The sequence below is a fragment of the Cnephaeus nilssonii genome (assembly GCF_951640355.1).
Source record: "Cnephaeus nilssonii genome assembly, chromosome: 7".
Lineage (NCBI taxonomy): Eukaryota > Metazoa > Chordata > Mammalia > Chiroptera > Vespertilionidae > Cnephaeus > Cnephaeus nilssonii.
In genome coordinates, this window is record NC_137078.1 from 85,397,536 (window position 1) to 85,419,243 (window position 21,708).

The window sequence follows — 21,708 nt, forward strand, 5'->3', positions numbered from 1 at the left end:
GAGACACAGAGAGGCCAAGTGACTTGTCCAAAATCACTTTGAAGTGGTTTTAGAAAGTGGCCGAGCCAGGACTCAAGTCCAGATTTGCCAGAATCCAGCACCTGCACCCTTCAGCACAGCACTTAGCTTTCCTCTCTTCCTCAGAGGAAAGACTCTGAGTTAAAAAGCTTTGGGTCAATAAAACCCAGAGAAATGAACTCTTCCTTATCCTTCACAGACCTGCCTCAGTGTTTCTCAAAGCCTGTTTCCTGGGCCACCTGCATCCGAATATTCTTAAGAGCTTGTAAGAAATGTACATTCCTGGACCCCTCCCCAAGATTCTAACTCAGTGGGTCTAAGATGAAACCTCGGGTGGTTTTTTATGCATATTGAAGATTTTGAGTCACAGGACTGGCTTCATCAGCACCTTCTCCAAGATACCCCACCCTGCCCCCATCCCAGACATGTCTCCTTGACTCCCACCTGTGCCCTCTCTCATGTTCTTAACATTCAACTGGGTTTTAGGTATGCTCATGCCTCCACTCCACCAGAAATGTGAAAAATATGATCTGGTGTCTTTATTGGGCTACATCTTTTTACAAAGAACTTCGATTGTCCCACTTAATTCCTTTCTACACTGAGCATTTTTAGAGGGGACCCTCCTCCTTGGGATTCCTCCCTTATACCTGAACACAGCGTTTTACAAGGTGCTCTCCTGTCCATATAACATTATTCTATTGTTTCATCCAATCCTCACAACAATCTTTTTTAAAATACTTTTATTGATTTTTAGAGAGAGAGTGAGAGGAGAGAGAGAGAGAGAGAGAGAAACATCGATGTGAGAGGGAAACATTGATCAGCTGCCTCCTGCATTGCCAGGATCAAGCCCTGCAACCCAGACATGTGCCCTGATAGGGAATCGAACCAGAAACCTTTTGGTGCACAGGAGGATGCCTAACCAACTGAGCCACAATGGCCAGGGCCCTCACAACAATCTTGAAGGAGAAATATTCTCCCCCTTGTACCTATGAGGAAAGACTCCGAGTTTCAGTCACTTGCCCAAGCTAGGAAGAGGCAGGGCTGGGATTTGAACCTAAATCTTCTAACTCCAAACCCAGTATTCTTGCCTCCACAGCAGCTTACATGTACTCTGCTTAGTGAAGGGAAGTAAGCTTTGCCTTCCTATGCTATTAGAAGATAGTGGGAATTAAATGAGATAATGCCTTAAATGGCCTGGCACAGTGAGCACTCAATGATAAATGGTGGGGCGCAGCCCACATGGCTCAGTGATAGAGCATGGACCTAGGAACCAGGAGGTCACGGTTCCATTCCCGGTCAGGGCATATGCCCACAGTTACCGACTGGCTCCCCAGTGTGAGGCATGAGACAATCAATGATTCTCTCTCATCATTGATGTTTCTAGCTCTCCCTCTTCTTTCCTCTCTGAAATCAATAAAAATGTTTTTAAATGAATGAGTGAATGAATGAATGAGTAAATAAATAAATAAATAGTGGGGAGAAGGAGAAATTGAGGTCAGGGGAGGGGAAATGTCTTCCCCAAAATCAAACAACAAATTGCAGACTGCAGACAGACATAGCTTTAGGCCAGTCTCGGACGCTCCTTGGGAGATCAACGTTGGCAGGCTCAAAATCCCCGCGACTCCCGCAGGTCCCCCCACCGCGCGTCCCTGGCTCCCCTCGATATCTCTCCAGGCGCCACCGCGCGGGCAGCGGAAGAAGGAGGTGGCCCTTTAAAAGGAGCGAGGGGCGTGGTTACGAGGCGGGGCGGGGGCGGGGCAGGCGCGCGGTCGCGGGAAGTTGACGTCTCCCGGGCGTCCGGCGCTGAGATCCGTGGGGTGAGCATGTGGGTCTGCGCGCTGCGGGAGGCGCGGACCCCGGCGCTGCTGCGGCGGAGCCTGCTCCCTGCCTCGGGCCGCCGCCCGCCTGCTGCCGCCTCCTACTCCGCGTCTGCCGAGGGCTCCCGGGTCCGGGCTCTGGTCTACGGCCACCACGGGCACCCGACCAAGGTCGTCGAGTAAGAGACAGCGCCGAAACGGGGATTCTTGTAGGGTTTTCAGACGGGCTGTGGAGAAGGGAGACTGGGAAGGGAGAGACTGGGTCCGAGGAAGGAGATGGAGAATAATAGGACCGAAACTGAAGCCCAGGGTATGTTTGGTAGCTCAGAAAGTCCGTGTTTCCAAGAAGTTGAAGATCCGAGAGGCACAAGTATAACTGTAATAGTGGCTGACGTTTATTGGAGGGCTGTCTAGGTCGGGCAATCCCTGTGTAAGTCGTCACAGCCACCTCTGGGGTAGGTACTTGATTTAGCCCCATTTTTCAGATGAGAAAACTGAGGCGTAAGAGAGGTAAAATCACTTGCTCAAAGTCACACATCCAAAAAGTGGCAGAGTTGACATTTGAAGCCAGTCTGACTGACGGATCCGCCCAAGTTCCTACCTTCTGTTATTTTTTGGAGGGGGTGTTCAGGATACTTTCACACCCATTTGGATCTTCACTTCTCAGTGAAGTAGGTCAGAGATCATTGTTTCCATTTTACAAAGGACAAGGGACTTGTCCAAAGTGGGATACTAATACAGGTTGGAACAGGGGCAGGAATCCATGGCTTCTGCCACCTGGTCTCCTGTGATTTCCTGTCCACTGTGCTGTGTGCTTTTAGTTACAAAGTGCTCCTGTTTTGGAGCCAATACAAGGCCTGTTTGACCTTAGACAAGTCACTCAGCCCCTCTGAGCCCTCATTGCTCTTATAATTATGTCCTCCTAAAATTCTATTAGATCTTAATAAATGATTTTTTGCATGTGACTAATAAAAACAGTATATGAATTTTCAACCATTATAAGTCTGCCCATAAGTAACTAGAGGTATACCTCGTTTTATGGCGCTTCGCTTTATTGCGCTTTGGTGTTTTGCGAATTAGGCAAGACCCTATTACCAGCAATAAGATTATGACTCGCTTTATTGCTATACTAGTTTTGTTACATGATCTGGAACAGAACCTAAAATATCTTCTGTTTGGCTATCCAAAAGGGCTAGTGGGGTCACTGTAGTGGGGCTACAGTGAAAGCACTGACCTGTAAATCAGAAAACCTGGGGTCAAATTCTTGCCCTCCCCGTCCTAGCTGTGTGTTTGGCAAGTTACTGAGGTTCTCTGAGCCTTAGTTTCATCATCTTTAAAAATGAAGACAATACAATCATAGCTCATAGCGCCAATCAGCTGAGGTCAATCTAACACTTTCCACCAAAAAGCACCTACATACTCTCCTTGCAGTCCCTTGTTTACAACTGATTCCCAGCAAATGGTTTGCTTGTTTTCCAGAGGATGGGCAAACGGAATTATTTTCATGATTAAAATACAGACTAGCGTGCTCACTTCAGCAGCACATGCACTACAACTGGAATAGTACAGAGAAGATGAGCATGGTCTCTGCACCAGGATGGCGCACAAATTCATGAAGCATCCCATATTTTTACCAAAAAAAAAAGAAAGACGAGATGTTTTGACAGCCCGAGGGGATAAGCCTCAGATAATTTCAAGGTCATTCCCTCAGCCTAGCCACATCCACCATTAGAATATTGAGAACAAAAGAATTTTGAGAAGACTCATCAGTCAATAAACCCCAAACTGTATGTTGCTCGTGAGTAATAAGTTACCAATAAACCCCAAACAGTATGTTGATCATGAGTAACATATTTCCATGAGGATTGTGCTGTAATGAGCTGGTAAAGCTCTGATGAGCACTCCTTTTCCAGGATTGCACCCCAAACAGAAATGATGCAGCGCCTCTCTCGCAGGCTTGTGATTTATGTGTCTGGTACAGGGCCTGCCACAAAACAGGTGCTCCAAACGTGTTCTTAAATCTGTATCTGATTTCAGTAAGAAGTGCACCTTTTATTGAGTTCTGTGGCGATGAAGAAGGCATCTCCAATGCTCAGGGACCTGCGGAAAGGCCCGGAAGGTTAGGCAGCTGAGTGCAGTTGTCTCCTGATTGATCACCTCCTCCCGGAGAGCCAGGGAAGCTGGAACAGACTTGTTGCTGAGGCCACTTAGGGAAACAGGATAACTGTCTGGTCTCCGTGTACGGAACCCTAGTAATTTCCCAGAAATTCAAAGCATGATACTTCCGTAAAGCATTGCATTCGACCTTGGCTTCACATCTCAGTCACCTATGACACTTTTAGAAACTACCTATCCCCACGCGTTACCCCTGAAGTACTTAGTAAGTCTAGGGAGGCCCTGAAATCTGTGTTTTCAGAGCTCTCCACGTGACTGATGTGCAGGCCTGGGCTGAGAACCTCTGTCCTGTGGATGTGGACTGTCAGGCAGGCAGGCAGGCGGTTCTCTGCCTGAGAATGGCAGCTTTCCTTCCTGACCCAGATTCAGGCAGTTTGACTTGTTCCTGTGTGGCCTGAAGCCAGAGGCTGGGATTCTCTTCTTTGTAGTCATGTCTTCGGAGGTTTAAGGTAACCGCGGTGTCACAGAAAGAATCAGGTGTCCTTTAAATATCCTCGTAACTGGGTATGTGGGTCAGGTTACACCACGTAGGGTCATGGAAGTACTCGGAGGCCAAGCAGACTGTTTCCCAAACTAGCGTGGTTTGTGATGTCTGCTCTGGGGGCCGGAGCTCTGGGAGCTGCAGGGAGGGAATGAGGAACGGTCTGCTCAGGTCTGAGGCGCGTGGTGGAGCTTCTCAGAATGAGGCCTCCAGGGAGCTCCTGTTCTCATTTCAACATTCTGAATGTCCTTCTCTTCCATTCTGGTGGCCCCCAAACTAAGCTCTTCCCTCCTCTACTAAGTCTTTCCCTGATATTTTATAGTTTCAAAAAAGACTCTCCTATATACTTGGGCCTTTTTCATTTAAGGAATTGAACAGCTGATCTAAATGAAGTAAGAATGTGCAAGAGAGTCCAGCAGGGTGGCTTGGTTGGAGTGTCGTCCCATACACCAAAAAGGTTGCGGGTACGATTCCAGGTCAGGGTACATACCTAGGTTGCGGGTTTGATCCCAGGTTGGGGTACACATAGGAGACAACCAATTAATGTTTCTGTCTGCCCTCTTTCTCCCCCTTCCTCCCTCCCTCCCTCCCTCCCTCCCTCTCTCTCTCTAATACCACTTTAAAAAATATATCCTCAGGTGAGAATTTTTGAAAAGGGGCAGGAGAAAATTACAACATGGGAGAGTGGCAAACATTCTAGACATTTCAGAGGTCCCCAGGCAATTACCCCTGGTGAAGAGTTCCGGATTCTCTATCACAGCGATTTTCAACTGGTATGCTGCAAAAAGTTTTAAAACACGCAATACCTGACTATTTAGTCAGGGGCACTGACCTCTTTTCCCTTAGATTGTCAAATTAAAAAGAAAAAATGACAATCGCCAACACAATAGCTGTCTGGTGTGAATAAATCAAAATTATACCTATATTTTTTGTCAAATCGGCAAAAAATAATTTTTTGTGCTGCAGAATTTTAGTAATTAGTTTACCTGTGCCGTGAGATGATAAAGGCTGACAATTGCTGCCCTATCAGATAGTTCCCACGTACTCCAATGTCCATTCCTTTTGTTCCTGAAAGTCCCCTTTCAGAATTTTGCATTCTCTGGGTCTTACGGTAAAAGCTGCTCTCATTCATTCTATACCTCCTATGTGGCAGGCATTGGGCTAAGCCAGTGGTCGGCAAACTCATTAGTCAACAGAGCCAAATATCAACAGTACAACGATTGAAATTTCTTTTGAGAGCTGAAAACTGACTTCTGCGCATGGGCCACGAAGTTTCAATCGCACTGTACGTGCGCGCCCGCACATGGTATTTTGTGGAAGAGCCACACTCAAGGGGCCAAAGAGCCGCATGTGGCTCGCGAGCCTCAGTTTGCCGACCACTGGGCTAAGCTCTCCAGATATATTATGGAATTTTAAACTCAACTGGGGTTTGGTCATTGTTATCCCCATTTTACAGACAAGATAACTGAGGCTCAGGAAACTGGAAAGACACTTGTCTAAGATCAGACAACTAGGATGTGGCTTTATTAATAGTCCTCGATATAGACATAGACCTGAAGAAACAACGACAATCATCCGAAGTGTTTTTTTGAGAATGAGATGGCAGATAACATTGGGAATAAGATAGGTCAGAAGAGAAGATGAGATTATAGGTCATTCAGGTGACCCCAAGTCTCTACTCTTCATAAGGGCAGCCCCACCCTGGGGAAGACAGTAAGAATGTCCTCTGTCTCCTCCATTTTCCAGATCCTGGTCATCTCACCTGCCTGCTGCTGGCACACAATGAGGCCAAGCTGTGAAACCCTTGGACACACACCCACTCTGTTAACCAGATGGAATTTGGGGGAGCAGGTGGTGGCAGCCAGGCTGAGGAGGTAGTGAGTTCTCACTGTAGGGCACTGTTTGCTCTCAGGGGATCTCTACTTTTTTGCAGTTGATGTTAGTGTTGAAAACCCAATCTCTATGCTGGTGCCTTGGTTTTTTAAACAGAATTATAGTACTTTGAAAAATATTTAGATTTTGGTTTGGCTCTGTTGAAAACTGGGATTTTGTTTGTTTTGTCTTGTCTCCTGGAGCTCTTTATTGTGGTCATGAATGAAGGAGGGGGGCGGGGACAGAACTCATGAAGTTATTTATTCTTTAAAAAAATAACTTAAGTAAGTGCTGGGCACTGAGAATGCCCAGACAAATAACCTATGGTCTTTGTCCTCAGGGAACTCACATTCTAGTCCAGGAGGAAAAGTGTAGAAATGTCCCAAGCAGAAGACCCTGCATGCGGTGTGTCCGATCAACAGATATTTAGGAAGTGCCTACGTGCAGTCCTCTGAGGGAGGTGCCTGCTGAAACAGGCTCCGTGGGCACTAGCCTGAGCTCACGGGATTCTAACTCCAGCAGATCCCACTGAACATTACCGTCCCTCTGACTTCCCACCAGGCTGTGGGGTTTAGGGCCAGGCCCGTTTAGCCCCAGTTCCTCATTCTTGCCTCTGAGGGTGAAACTTGGCAGGCACACCCCCGAGGAGCTGCACAAAGGAGGGTTCACCCGTGTCCAGTGTCTAGGAGCAGAGCTGCCACCCAGTGCACCTCCAAGTTACTGTGATTGCCTGGCCCTCTCCTAGCAGCTCCTGCCACGCTCTGATACAGTTCCAGGCCTTTCCCACCCTGGATGGGGTGGGGGTGGGGGGTCCTCATTTTAGAGAAGGAAAAGCAAAGCTGACACCAGGTTAGTCTGTGGCTCAGGATGTCACTGGGGCCTGGCCGGGCTTCTAGTCCCAACTGTGCCCCTCATTACAGTGAGGAAATCACTCCAGTCTCCTTTTTATTCTCCGTTACTCTTTGATAAAGGGGTCAACCAAGGTCAGCAATGGTAAATACAAGCACTCATGGTGTCCCCACACTCCTATCTTCTATGCTGATGATAAACCTTCACAGCTTCCACTTCTATATACCTCAAAACCTGCACGCCTCTTTACCCCATCCTCCCCAAACGACACTTTCTCCTGCCAAGATGAGATGAGACCTCAGCATTCTTTTCAACACAGTTCTGCAGCCATGGGGGTTGTTAAGGGGCATGATCCAACAGTTGTCCAGCTCCAATACGTCTATGAAACTGAAGCGTGGGACTGCCCGCTTGCCTGTGGTTGCTCTAGCAACCTCCAGGGAGCAGTGCTGTGGCTAGAAATCCGGGGTCTTGGGCACAAGATTTCATCAAGGGCTCCCTTTGCCCTTGGTTAGGTACATAATCAACAGCCCGCCAGGCGAGGCCTGCATGGTACCTGTCAGAGAAAGGAGCTGCCAGCAGCGACTCGGCCTCCTGCTGTGGTTCAGTCGTGCTCTCAGGAGCCACAGGGAGAGTTAGGCCTCAGCAAACTAAGCAACAGAGACTCTGCAGCTCTCTTCAATCAAGTGTCCTGATGTCAGCAGACATAGAATATTACGGGGCTTGCAAGCTTTGTGATCATCTTAATTAAGGGAGAGTAGGGGATTGAGAAAGAAGGGAGAAATTTTCTTCGCCAACCCTGGGTAGAAACTTCCAGAAGTTGCCCTCAGTCTCTGATTCCCTTCTGTTCAAAATGATGTGCAGAAAGTCCTGGATGGTAGGAGGGCAAGCTAGCAGAGAGGCAAGCAGGTTCCGCCAGCACACCAGGAAACACGGGACAAGGAGCTCTGCTCAGGGACAGCAGCTCTGTGAGGGCTGAGGACTCCTTTAGAGCTCCCCGCCCCCAATCCAGGCCGCCGGCATCCCCTGCTGGGGGTGAGCTGTTAAAAGCTGTGAGCTGAAAAACTTCATTCCTCCACGATTTCCCAATTGTGCTGTGCTTATTGATTATTAATCAGATCTCAGAACAACGTACCCAGCACTCCAGGCATTTCACCAAGTCACAGAAGAAGGCTTGTTTGTGACGGTGGAGGCTGCAGACAGACTGGGGAGAGCCACATGCGGTGTCGGTTACCTACACCCAGCGTGGCCTTGTGATGGGACACACATTCTTGGCTCTGTGTAATGAACAGTTGAGAAAGTCTCAGTGTTCAATGGCTGTCTCCCCGCCTGTTCTTTCTGCTCAAAATCATATTGACCAGTTTAAGGTGACTGCGTGGAAGATGCAAGATAGTACAAACGGTTGCTAATTAAATGCAGAAGGCGGGAAAGATATCCTAGCGGCGCTGGCTCATGCTCGCCTTACACAGCAAATATAACTGAGGCAGTCCCCAGAGCGCTGGCCTCTTTTTTCCCCCTCTCAAAAGGCTCTTTCTTCTGCCTGCTTTTGTCTCCCTTGTAGTTCAGATGGCATCACAGGTGTACAGCCTCGGCCTCAAAGGAGCCATTGTGACTTTATCCGGTCTGGGATCTGCTGAGTGGAGACAGGGACATCCCGCGGAGTTGCTTGGCGCCATTACGCTCGCAGGGGAAGACCCTGACCGTCCAGGGGAAGTGACTTGAGATGGAGCCAGGCTGTGTTTGGGTGCCTCGTTCGCTCTCCGCAACACAGCCACCAGTTCCTTTGGGGAGTTTAAAAAAAAAGCAGAAATTACTGTCATTATATCAGCAGTCCAACTCCTGGAATTCAGACTCGCCCCATTTTCCTTCCTGTCTCTGCAGAATGGTATCCTTGACGACCTGTTAGAACTCTGCAGGAACAGCGGTGTCTGGTATTGATGGCATTCCATGGGGCAGGCTGGGGCTGGTCTCCCCGGCGAGAGGCAGCTGGACCAACACACCTTCCCCCAGGCGGGCAGCATGTGTCGGGCCTGCCTGCCGCCCTCACCCACCTGTGTTTGCAGTTTCAACTTTCCATTCTCCTAGGTCCTCATCCCATCACACCCTCCTTCCCCCCACGTCTGTGAACTTCACCTGGCAGAGCAGCTAGGCTGCCCAGAAGACAAAGAAGAGAACAGGGAGCAAGGAGTGGCCCAGCACAGCACTTCTCGAGCTGCCGTCTGCAGGCAGGCCGTTATTCGCTGTGCTGTGAAAACAGCGTTCCCCGCTCCGTTAACTGGGAGCTCCGATTGTTCAGAGCCACATGGGTTTCTTTACTAGAGGACTTCTCAGAGCCTGTATGACTCTAATGTGCAGTCCGAAAGGGCTTTAGGAGGCAGCGTTTCCCAAACGTATTGGACCCCAGGGAATACCTAATAATATCTCTCGGGACAAGAATTCTACAAACACAGCGGAGGGATGCCGGCTTAGTGTTCGACAGGCTGAGCTTTGGAATCAAGCTTCAGATCAAGTCTAGCCATTTAACCTTGGGCTTCTCTGTTTCCTATATGTAAATTAGGTTGGTAACATCCTCCAGATAGGTGTTTGGAGGACTAGACAGCATTGGGTACATAAAATGTTAAGCACAATGCCTGGAGCCCAGTAAACTCAACATTGGTTGTCGTTTAATTATCCAGCCATCGCCCAAAATATGTTTACCTACTCCCCTAGACTCTCCTACAAACACAGCTGACTCCGCTCTGTGTCTAGCCCAGGCGCCCTCTGCTCCTTACCAGCCTGCCTCAAGCTTCCTCCCCACTCCAAACCACCCTTCCTACCTCCCTCTGTCACCATCCACTTACCCAAGCCAAAAGCCCAGGAGCTCTCAGACTTCCCACAACTCCCATGTGGAGTTGGACACCAAGTGACATCAATGCCACTTCTTATCGAAGAGATTCTAGGTGGTCCAGTCCTGCCCATTCCCGGGGCTCCAATCCAGACTGCACCTGTAGCCTGGCCTCCTGTCAGGTCTCTCTCTTTCCCTCTCTCTCTCTCTCTCTCTCTCTCTCTCTCTCTCTCGGTCCACCCAGTAAACTCCTGTTTATCCTTCAAGCTGCAACTAAGGTATCACTTCTTCCAAAGCCCCTTTGCTCACCTTTGTTTTCTTCCCCCAGACGGTTAAACTCGGTCAGCTCTAGCACAAGCCTGCCTCTGAGGTAGCACTTCTCCCAGGTGTGAGCCCCTACACCATCAAGCTCCGGGGCAGATGTTACTTTTTCATATTTAAACCCCTTGGTACCATATCTGACACTTAGTAGGACTGTCAGTATACACTCAGTGGCCAGATTATTATGATCTCTAAACGCATAATAATCTGGCCACTCAGTATATATGTGTGTGTGTGTGTGTGTGTAGCCTGGTGCTTGAATTCGTGCATGGGTGGGTTCCAGCCAGCCTGGCCAGGGGGAGGGGACATGGACGGTTGGCCGGCCTGCCTGCTGGTCAAACTCCTAGTTGAGGGGACAATTTGCATATTAGCCTTTTATTATATAGGATATACACTGAGTGGCCAGATTACTATGCGTTCAGAGATCATAATAATCTGGCCACTCAGTGTTTATCTGTTGAATTAAATTTTCTTGAGTTTTCCAAAAAATTTGTCTTCTTTCAGTGATTCAATGATTCTTTCCAGAGGGATAGCCAGCTAATTGTTTCAGAGGCTTCCTTGGACTGATAGCAGCTGCCTTTTCTTCCACATCTACTGTGTGTCAGGTACTCTAGCAAATGCTTTATGTACATTAACTCATTTAACCCAATGAGGAAGGTTCTAGATATTCTCCCCATTTCACAGACAAGTACTTTGAGGTTGAAGTAGCTGGTAACTGACCAAGGCAGGATTCAAACCTGGACTGCGTATTTCGATCCAAATCCATGCTCTACCCTTTGTCTTGAACTGAGGTCTCCCTGTATTCTCATCTTGACCGTGGTCATCTAGACTTTTAAGAAGTACAATTTTATTGCAGATGTGAGCTGAACTTTCCCGTGAGGAAAACAGTGGAGGATTTTGCTTAGACCGGACTCTCTCAAGGATCATCTCCATTGTTTATCTGCACCCATCCTTTAGGTGCATTGTCCTAAACAGCCAAAACCAGGAAGAGTAATACAAGCCTCAATAGCTAAGTCCCTGTGGTTTGAGTCTCTCCCCTGAATGACTGGCACTTCTATGCCACATTTTCTCTCTAGAGGAGAAACGTGGATCATTTCTTTAGGAAGCATTGAGCTCTGTTTTGGCCGCAGCCACTGTGCTAAGACTGAAAGTTCTCGGCCCTTCGTGAGCTCACAATCTAATAGGGAGACAACACACATACACATTCTGACTGTAAAACTAGGTCAGTGAAAGGCACTGAACTGAGTCTGGAAGACCTGGATCCAATTCCGAGTTCATACCTGCAACTCCAGAATCCAAAAAGCTCTGAAAACTGACCCTTGTTTTGTTTTTTTAATTTGTTTTTGTTTTTGCATAACTCCTTTGGGGGCAAAACCTGATCTCTCACATGAAGTTTTATATGGTCATTATATATTCCACTTAGTGTGATGATTCATACGTTTTGCTGGAAAACAATGTGTCTGATCATAGAATGCTGCCCCTGCCCCCACGTGGGGTGTAGATAATACATGGTTCGGAACCCTGAAGTACATACATCTCACCCCAAGAGTTTTGGAAAAGGAATGTGAACTTATACCTTATGATGAATTGAAAAAAATCTATGAAAAGGCTTCATAAACTAAAAAGCCATGAACTCAGGTAAGATGGTCTCATGGTATGATCACTGTGATTGGGAGCATGCAGGATAGAGCACGTGATATTTTCCAGGGCCAAGAAGAGTGAAAAAAGATGTCTTAGGGGAAGTAAAATGTAAGTTGGGATTTAAAGGGTGAATGGAATTTTTCACTTCATAGAGAAGCTGTGGAAACGAAATTCTGGGCTGAGGCAAGAACATATAGAAAATGCAGAAAAAACATGCCCTTAAGTAGCTTGAGTGCATGGACTTTTCAGCTTACAGAAGAACGGATTATCTGTGAAAATGCAAGAGCAGCAGTACAGATAGCACAGAGGGGCCCTAGTCCCCAGTCCATGTGCTCTGGGCAGGGTTTTTCTTTGCAGTGCAGACTTACACGTGCGTTCACGGAGAAACACTATGGTCTGGCATGTGCCTCCCTGCTTAGCCAGCTGGAGGCTGCTGACCTCTCCGCCTTCCCAGGCCCGTCCAGCAAGGATCAAGGCCACACACCGCTCCTGGCTGGTGCTCAGGAAAGCCACTAACCATCTGGCTTCTCTAGCATCAGACTGCCAGGTTCACATCAGATCAGCCACTTTCTACTTTTGGTGGCCTTGAGCAAGTCGTTTACCTCTTTTGTGCCTTTGTTCCTCAGGCATAAAGTCAGACTAATAGTAGAAAGCTGGCATGGAAAGCACTTAGAAGAGTGACTCACTGGTAAGCACTCAAACAGTAATTATTGTTATTACTATTACAAGGATCCCCCCTCCTCCAGCTGTATAAATACATGCATTCCTTAGTATTTACCTAAAAAGGAGGGGAAATCCCTTTCTTAATTCTCTCTGTCCTGGTCATCAACTTCTTCCTAGTTAACCACTTTCTGTAGAGACTATTTCTATTTTGGTTTTTTATAGCTAGCTGTTTCTCAATCATGGTGAGGAATGGCCTCCCTTAATTTGGTCATAATCTGGCCCTAGCCGGTTTGGCTCAGTGGATAGAGCATCAGCCTGCGGACCGAAGGGTCCCAGGTTTGATTCTGGTCAAGGGCATGTACCTCGGTTGCAGGCTCCTCCCTGGCCCAGGCCCTTGTTAGGGCTCATGCAGGAGGCAACCAATGGATGTTTCTCTCACATCGATATTTCGCTCTGTCTTTCCCTCTCTCTAAAAATTAATGGAAAAATATCCTCGAGTGAGGATTAAAAAAAAAAAATTGGTCATAATCTGGTACAGGGATTTCCAGATTGGGATCCCTAGATCTCCAGGGGTCCTGTGGGCAGTCACGTGGATTCCCACACTAATTTCAGGATAGTGATACAGAGGAAGGTAAACAAGAGCGCCGGCTTTGAAGAGAAGCCTTGCTACGAACCAGTTGTCTTACACTGTGTCAGTTCCATAATCTCTGGCAGCTTCCATTTCCTACTTGATAGAATAGAAATATTGCTCTGGCTGAGTGACTCCGTTGGTTGGAGTGTCGTCTGGTACACCAAAAGGTTGCAGGTTTGATTCCCGGTCATGGCACATACCTAGGTTGCAGGTTTAAACCCCAGTCAGGGTGCATACAGGAGTGCCAGAAACCAGTTCCAGCACCTCATAATTGCAAGAGTTTCATCAAAAGGTTGATGGAACTTAGGGACTCAACAAGGGCTGAGTCACATATTTTATCGCCTGTTGGAATGGCTAAAGGCATTTCCCCAAACCTGGAAAGGATGCATTAAATTGATTGTTTGCTGCCAGACAGCTCAGGGCATCTTAATCTACATGTTATTGCCTCCTACTGGCCAAACACCTAAACAGCCGTAGGCTATTCCCCATTCTGACAATGGTCTCTCTCTCTCTCTCTCTCTCTCTCTCTCTCTCTCCCTCCCTCCCTCCTTCCCTCCCTCTCTCTCTCTAAAATCAATAAAACATATCCTCAGGTGAGGGTAAAAAAAGTATCTATATAAAAAATGGAAATATTAATACTTTCCTCACAGGAGTGTTACATCTTACATCAGATCATGTATTTGAAACCTTCAGCACAGGACATTGTGTAATAAATACCTGCCACCATTAATTTACTATTAGTATAAGACATTTCTTGAAAATGACACTTTACCCCAAGATGGAGCCTCAGATATAATTAAAAGTAGAAAGTGGATAGAGTTACATCAGTTTAGTGTGGTGACATTGTTGCCCAATGCTAAGAGTCCCTGATTGGCAGTTCTATGTGCCTTTAATAAGTAAAAATGAAGAGAAATATTGCTTAACAAGTACATTTGGGCAGAGAAAGCATTGCAAACATGAAGTCTGGGGGGTGTGGAGAAGGATAAGGAGTCCGGTGGTAAAAGTCACAAGGAGCCCTAACCGGCTTGGCTCAGTGGATAGAGCGTCGGCCTGTGGACTGAAGGGTCCTGGGTTCGATTCCGGTCAAGGGCATGTGCCTTGGTTGTGGGCACATCCCCAGTGGGGGGGGGGGGTGCGGGAGGCAGCTGATCGATGTTTCTCTCTCATCGATGTTTCTAACTTTCTATTCCTCTCCCTTCCTCTCTGTAAAAATCAATAAAATATTTTTTTTTTTTTTTTTTTTAAGTCACAAGGACCCACCAGTTCAGTACACTGATCAGTGCTTTCTGGTTGTAAGGTCTCCTTTTTAAAAAAACAAAAGTAACACATGGACATTGTCGCCAGGCCTTCCTCGAAAGCCCATTGGCATTTTACCCATGAACCAAAGTCCCAGTGGTGTCTAGGACCCACCGAGACCAAAGGGAGTTGTTATCACATAGACTTGAAGTGGGAGATGCTATTGGAAGTGATGAGTGCAAACCACCAGCACCTCCCCCCCCCCCCCCCCCCCGCCCCGCTTTTACAAATGGAGACACAGAGGCCTCAAGCAGGAAGGAGGCTTGCTGGGGTGACAGCTGTGCATGGCAGGGCTTCACACCTAGGATGCTCAGCTCTGTCCAGCATCCTTTCTGACAGGCCAGGATCCTCATCCAGAAGAAGCACACTCCAGGGGGTGAGCCAAAGTCACCCAGGCAGTCCTTTCTGACCTACACGGGCCATCTCTCTACTTCCCCTCCCTCCCCTCTCCCCTGTGTGTTTTATGGGGGAAAGAAAGTGGAGAACAAAGGACCAGCCCAGGGTGTCCCTAAGAACTAGGCGGAGTGCCCCCATCTGGAGATTCTAGTTCAGCGGTCAGAGCTGGGCCTGAGAACCGGTATTAGTAAGCACACCAGGTGATCAATAAGCAAGTTTGGGGGAACACAAGGCTAATCCGGGTCAGGGGAATTTTTATTTTCTGTCCTAGAGTGTACAGTGAGATTGAGAGGTCACTAGGATTTCCCCCTTGCAGTACTGACAGACTTAACCTGCATCCTGTGCTTATTTCTTACAGCACCTTTCTCTTTTCTAACGGAACCGGAATTTCTGGGCACACAATGGCAGCTCAAAAAATGTTGCTGACTGACCTACTCTGGGGAGATGATTTAAGCAAAAGATGCCCCATCTAGCCCTGGCCAGTTGCTCAGTGGTTAAAGCATCGGCCTGTCCACCAAAGGGTCTCGGGTTCGATTTCTGGGCAAGAGCACGTACCTAGGTTGCAGGTTCCATCCCCGGCCCCAATCGGGTCGAGTGCAGGAAGCAACCAATCGATGTTTCTCTCTCCCCGCCCTCCTCCTTCCCTTCCATACTGTCTGAAAATCAATGGGAAAAAATATCCTTGGGTGAGGATTTAATTAGTTAATTGATTAATTAAAAATTTAAAAAATATGCCCGGTCTAGCCTGGGTGGCATTAACATCTCTCTCTGGCTTTGTGCTTAGACTGAAGAACCTGGAGCTAGCTGCTGTGGGCGGATCAGACGTCCATGTGAAGATGCTGGCGGCCCCTATCAATCCATCTGACATAAATATGATCCAAGGTAACCTTGGTTTCTGTGGCTTATGTTAATTGGCTTTTTTTTTTTTTTTTGCTTTTGCTTTTGCTTAGCCACCACCTCATTTTCATTCCTCCTCAGGTGTGAGTGTGAAATTCCTGTGATTAGCAGCAGCTGTTCTCCAGATGTGCCATCTACAGACGGTGGAGCCCCCCTGGCCTCCCCTCCCTGGGTGTGAGGCTTTTCAAGCATTAGGGAGATTGCAGGAGGAGTAAAGCAACCACAGTGATGTGCCTGTAAAATGCTCGGCTCATTGCACACATTATCTTATCCAGTCTCCCATCTAGTCAATCTTCCCGGTAACCATGAAAACAAAGGAGCATTGTCCTCTTTACGTGTGTAGAAGCTAAGGCTCAGAGCTGGTCAAAGGCAGAACCCAGATTGGGCTTAGGTCTCACTCCAAAGGCCATGGTCTCACCAAGCCCGCAACCGGGGCACGTGCCCTTGACCGGAATCGAACCCGGGACCCTTCAGTTTTCAGGCCGACGCTCTATCCACTGAGCCAAACCAGCCCAGGCTATTTTGTTGTTGTTGTTGTTAAATTAGATACGAATAGTTATGTGGCTGCCTTTAATACATTAAGTACTGTAAAGGCTTGTTTTTTGTTCCTGCGCATGTTTTGTGGTATTTTGGCCCACTACTCATAGGTTTTTGTTATAATAGGAACCTTTCTTACTGATTTGAGAGAGGAAAACATGGATGACCCTCTGTGTTCTTGTCCCTTAGGTAATTACGGCCTCCTTCCGCAGCTGCCTGCTGTCGGAGGGAACGAAGGTGTCGGACAGGTGGTAGCAGTGGGCAGCAATGTGACTGGGGTGAAGCCAGGAGACTGGGTGATTCCAGCCACTGCTGGTTTGGGTGAGTTTCTCCAGGTCTCAGCAGCCTTTCGTTCCAGATCCTATTTTGCCCACACTATAGAGATTTGCTCATCGGCTCAGCGTAACTAAGTGATGCAGGGCTTATTATTAAGTCCCTATACCTACCCTCCCTCCAGAGGGGTGGGAGCTGAATAAGGAGAGCATGAGATGATGTACCTGCTCTCCCATCTCCTTGAGCCGGTGCTGATTGGAGCTGTGATTGTCTGAATCCCTACATCCCTAAATCCCTGCAGTAAGGTACAGCATCTGCCCTCCAGGAGGTTAAGGACTAATTGAAGAAATCTTCACACCAATAAGCTCAGTAAAGGGAGTGCTCCAAGTTCCCAGGAAGCAGAAGACACTTCTGGCTACTCTGTGCGCCTGAGTGTGGGAGAGAGAGACGTCGTGGGGAGGGACCGGGGCTTCCTGGAGGAGGAGCTTTGGAACAGACCTTTGGCAGATGAACGCTGTGAGATGGAAATGAGCCACAATGGTTGCGTGTGGAGGAAGCAAGTGAGCAAAAGCACAAAGCTGAGTTTGGGAAATGGTGGGCAATCCCGTGTGGCCTCAGCAGAGGATGTGCACCTGGGAGAGGGTAGCATAAGTGAGACAGAGGGTCACGAAGTAGTGGGGCCACATGAGAACAAACAGATGAGCACGTCCTCCACTGTCCGTTCAGCACACCATATCCATCCCCCAGAAGGGCTCTCACCAACTCTGCCTGGGTCCCTGCCCATCCATGAACCCATCCCAAGGTCATGGGGCTGGGCCACTCCAATTGGAGTCTCTTGCCCACCTCTGTGGTACAGAGGTTAGGAAGGAGTAGTTCTAGAAAGAAAAAGGTACCTGGCAGGAATAAAAAAACAAAACAGTAACAGAAGTCTATTAAGAAGCTGTTTGCTTCCCTGAGATCAGGAAAGCTGCCGAGAATGCTGCACCCTCTTCGACAGCCCCTGACAGTGAAAGCCTAGCAGTGTGAGCAGATTGAGGGCTGCGAGGATTCCCTGGGTATTGACTGGTGCCTTGGGCCAGCCCCCGTGCCGAGTGAAGGGCACACGTGGTGGGTCAGACAGTCTGTGCCTGCGAAGTGCTCTCGGCCGGGAACAGAAAAACAGCACCTAATACAATGCAGGATGAGAAGCGCTATAATCACGGGACGGACGCAAAGGCAGCAGTACCCTATCGCGAGCAGCTTTAGGAACGGCTTCCCAGAGAAGTGATGCTTGAACTGGGTCTGGAAGACTGAGTAGAAGTGCAGTCAGTGGGCTAGCGAGGAGGGGCGTCCCAGGCAGGGAGTGCAGCACATGCAAAGGTCGGCAGAACTACAGGTCGCTCAAGTTTGGCTGGGTCAAGGGAGTGATGGTGGAGAAGCAAGATGAGGCTGCAGAGGTGGGCTGGAGCCCAGTCGTGGAGGGCTCACATCCACGGTCAGGAGGCGCCTGATGAAGAGTTAAGGAGGACTGGTTTGATCAGATCTGTGCAGTGCAGAGAGTGCTCAGGAAGGGCAGGGGCCCCGTGGGGGCAGGAAGCCAGTAAGGAGGGGGCCGAACATTCAGGCTGCAGATGAGGAGTGTCTGCAAAGACAGTTCCGTGGGACTGGAGAAGACGGTGGATTTCAGAGCTTGGTAATTATGTTTGGAGAGAAGAACAAAGGACATCTGCCAGGTGTGTGGGTAATTTCATGGGTGGTGGTGGTGGTAGCCAGAACAGGGATTTCTCCCTGGGGAAAAGGCGTGTCTTTTAAACCAGGTGCCAGTCAGAGAGGATGAGTATTTTATAATTATCAGGACTATAATTAGCTCGTTTATTCAGTAAACAATTTGTGAACATCTGTAGTGTGCTGGGCTCTAGCATACAGCAGTGAACAGACATGGTCTTCTAGTTAAGACTGCAGTTTACTAAGAGTGGCAATCAGTAGGCAGATCAGTCCTCAGCGGGCCGAATCTTGGTCATCTTTTCATGGTATTGCGCTGCCTAGCTGTTGCTGTGGCCATAGCCAGATTTTTCCCACATGCAACCCAACTAGTCCCCAGGGAGACTGGGCGAGAGAATATGCGAACTAACTTTCTCACTGGAAAGACCGAAAACCCTGCTGAGGCAGCATGGGGCAGGAGAAAGAGCCCTGGCCTGGGAATCAGATGCAGGTTCTCCTTCCACCGGGCAAGTCACGACTACTTTGAGCCTCAGTTTCCTCATCTCTAAAATGGAGCTAGTAGCCGTTGCCTTGCATATCTCAGCCAACTCTTACGCAGCTCAACTGAGGCAATACATGCAGTGACCTTTGCAAACACTCAATTTCTCTATGCATTAGATCAGGGGTTGGCAAACGTTTCCTTAAATGGCCAGTTAGTAAATATTTTAGGTTTTGCAACCATCTACCTCTACTCAAGTCTGCCATTCTAAGTGGCCATAAACAATACAAAAGAAGTGTGTCTGGCTGTGTTCCAATAAAACTTTATTTACAAAAACAGGCGGTGAGCCAGATTTGGCCTGTGGGCCATAGATTGCCGACCTGCACTAGATGATGGAGATGGTTAAGGGTCCGTTGCACATGCATGAGGAATGGCTATCCTCAGAGCAAGGGCATGGGACTTAGGACCAATAAAGGGAACCAAGGGATGTTGCACACCTTCTACATGCTAGGCACAGTGATAGTCTGTACAAATGCCATCACATTTCATCTTCACCCTACAATGTGAATGTAATTCTCTGCATTTCATAGCTCAGGAAAAGTGAAACCCAAAGAAAGTGAAATGAGAAATTTAAATCACACCACTAGTGGGTGGCAGAGCTGGGTTTTTAAGCAGGTCCCTCCAACTCCAAAGCCTAAGGGTTTCACCTTTAAATCCCTGACAGCCCTTGGGGCTGACCATGGGTGCTGTCTCCGTCCCAGGTCCTCTTGAGAGGAGGATTAGGGACAGCCAGGCCCCAGAGGCTGAATTCCCATTGCCGTGCCATTAAGGGGAATTAGAAGACACCCTTGATTTCATGCATTAAAGCCATACACTAAATGTTTGGCACAGAACACAGTAAGTGATGGCTACGATGAAGGGGGTGATGATGATGAAGAGGACAGTGAAGATTTTAAAACCAGGCTGGGTGAAGCCCAGAGAATGCCAAGGCACCTCCTGGATCCCAAAGGAACCCTTCCATTTTTTAGCCTCTTATTTTCTCAACCACAGATCTACTCTGGGATTGACACAGCCTTAATAGTGTTGCTGCCTCCCATCCCCAATTCCTGTTTCCTAAAGCCCACATTGTTTCTCTCCTCCTGCAGCACAATTAGTAATCGCCTGGGCTGCCCCCTACTCCCCGTACCTGGGACATGTGGTACCAGGATACTGTTTGAATCCCAGCAACCGGGTGAGCACACGCAATCGAGAGCTTTGGAAGTGTAGGCCAAGGGCCCTGAGACAGCACAGCCATCAGACACTGAGCCAACAGGTCCCAGTAGTTTCCCTGAGGTCACCTAGCGAGGACTTGGAGAGCCAGGGCTTCAATCTGCATCTGTCTGACCCCAAGGCCTGTCCTCTCCACCTCTGCTGTACACGGGACCCTGCTGCATCGGTGAGCTCCAGTCACCCTTCACCCAATGCCCATCAACCCCTGTTGACTCATCTTCAACAGATAATTCAAATCCATCTACTTCCTACATCCCCACGGCTGAAATCTTAGTCTAGGAACCGTCTCACATTTCAACCCCTGCAAAAGCCTCCTGATTGGGCCTCCGCATTTCACTCTGTCCCTCGCCGCCCCACTGTCTGTTCCTCACAGCAACACCGTGACTTAAAGCATAAATCCAATGGCCTCGGAGTTCTCTTAAAGCTCATTAGAAACTTCCTATTCACCAAAATAAAATCCGTTCTCCGTGCCATGACCCTGAGAGCTATGATTTCACACTGCAGGTTGTGACCCATTAGCAAAATCAATCGAGTGAGTGGCAAACAGAATTTTTTTTTACTAAAATCAAGCAGACTAGAATAAAGAATAAGCCAGTAAGATATTGTTCCATGAAAAATTTGGCTTCTGAGTTAGATATACCCACACAGAAATGGATGATAGGTCGATAGATATTCATATATGGATATGTACTGAGTTACAACATAACTCATGGTTCCTACGGGTCCAGATCATGAAATTCTATAAAACACTCCTTTACCCATGACACCTCAACCACTCTTCCCATCACTGTCCTCCAGTTCCACTCTTATACCTGCCCTGCCTCGAAGTCTCTGCATAGGCTTTCTCCTCTGCCTAGGATGTTCTTGAGTGGCTAACATCCCTGTCCTTTAGCCCTGAGCCTGTCACTTCCTCAGAGAAGCTGTCCCTCCCTGGCTCCTCTCTGAAGTAATCTCACCACTGTAACTCTGTCTCTCTATAATTTATAATGTTTGTATTTGCTTGTTCGTTTCCCACTTGTTCTACTCCACTAGAAGGAAGGAGGCTCCTTGGCGTAAGGAATGTGTCTGTTGTGTGTCTGGCTCCTAGTCGGTGTGGGGCAGGTATCTGGCTGGAAGTGGGCAAGTCACTCCCTCCGTTTCCTGCCCTGTGGATGAGGAGGTTGAACTCGATTCTCTGAAGGGTCTTCTCAGTACTGACATTTTACAGTTCTTTTGTCTGGAACTGGAATGTGGGCTGGGGGTTCTGATTGGTCATTTCTTTCCGGTTTACAGGATTTTTTCATTGCCCTTAAATCGTTTTTGGTTTGAGCAACAGCTCAGAGGAGGCCTGTCAGGCTCTTCTTGCCGATGCCATTTACATATTAGAGTAACCGAAACTCAAGTGACTTAGGGATTTGCTCAAACTCGCAGACTAACAAAACCAGGTCCCAAACCTAGGCCTTTGACTTTGACTTTCATGCTTTTTCCCATAATCCCACCCCAAGTCAAGCTGTGCTAGGTGAGAAGGAGGAGGACCGAGGAGGAAAATGAGGGCTTACTTTTCTCATCTTTCTGGTAGTGATGATACTGTCT

General features: G+C 48.2%; 1 protein-coding gene across 4 annotated transcripts in view; it reads left to right on the top strand.

The window, feature by feature from the left end:
* The first annotated feature begins 1,822 nt into the window (after positions 1-1,822).
* The window catches only part of MECR (mitochondrial trans-2-enoyl-CoA reductase), a 31,161-nt gene continuing 11,275 nt past the window's right edge, over positions 1,823-21,708 (top strand). For 2 of the 4 annotated variants that reach the window (XM_079778164.1, XM_079778165.1), the window contains exons 1-3: positions 1,823-2,014; positions 15,766-15,863; positions 16,605-16,736. In XM_079778164.1, coding sequence (XP_079634290.1) covers positions 1,842-2,014; positions 15,766-15,863; positions 16,605-16,736 — 403 coding nt within the window. In that variant the 5' untranslated portion in view covers positions 1,823-1,841. Of the gene's footprint in view, positions 2,015-12,647; positions 12,684-15,765; positions 15,864-16,604; positions 16,737-21,708 lie in introns of those variants that run through there. The other 2 variants (XM_079778167.1, XM_079778166.1) reach the window with 2 other exon arrangements.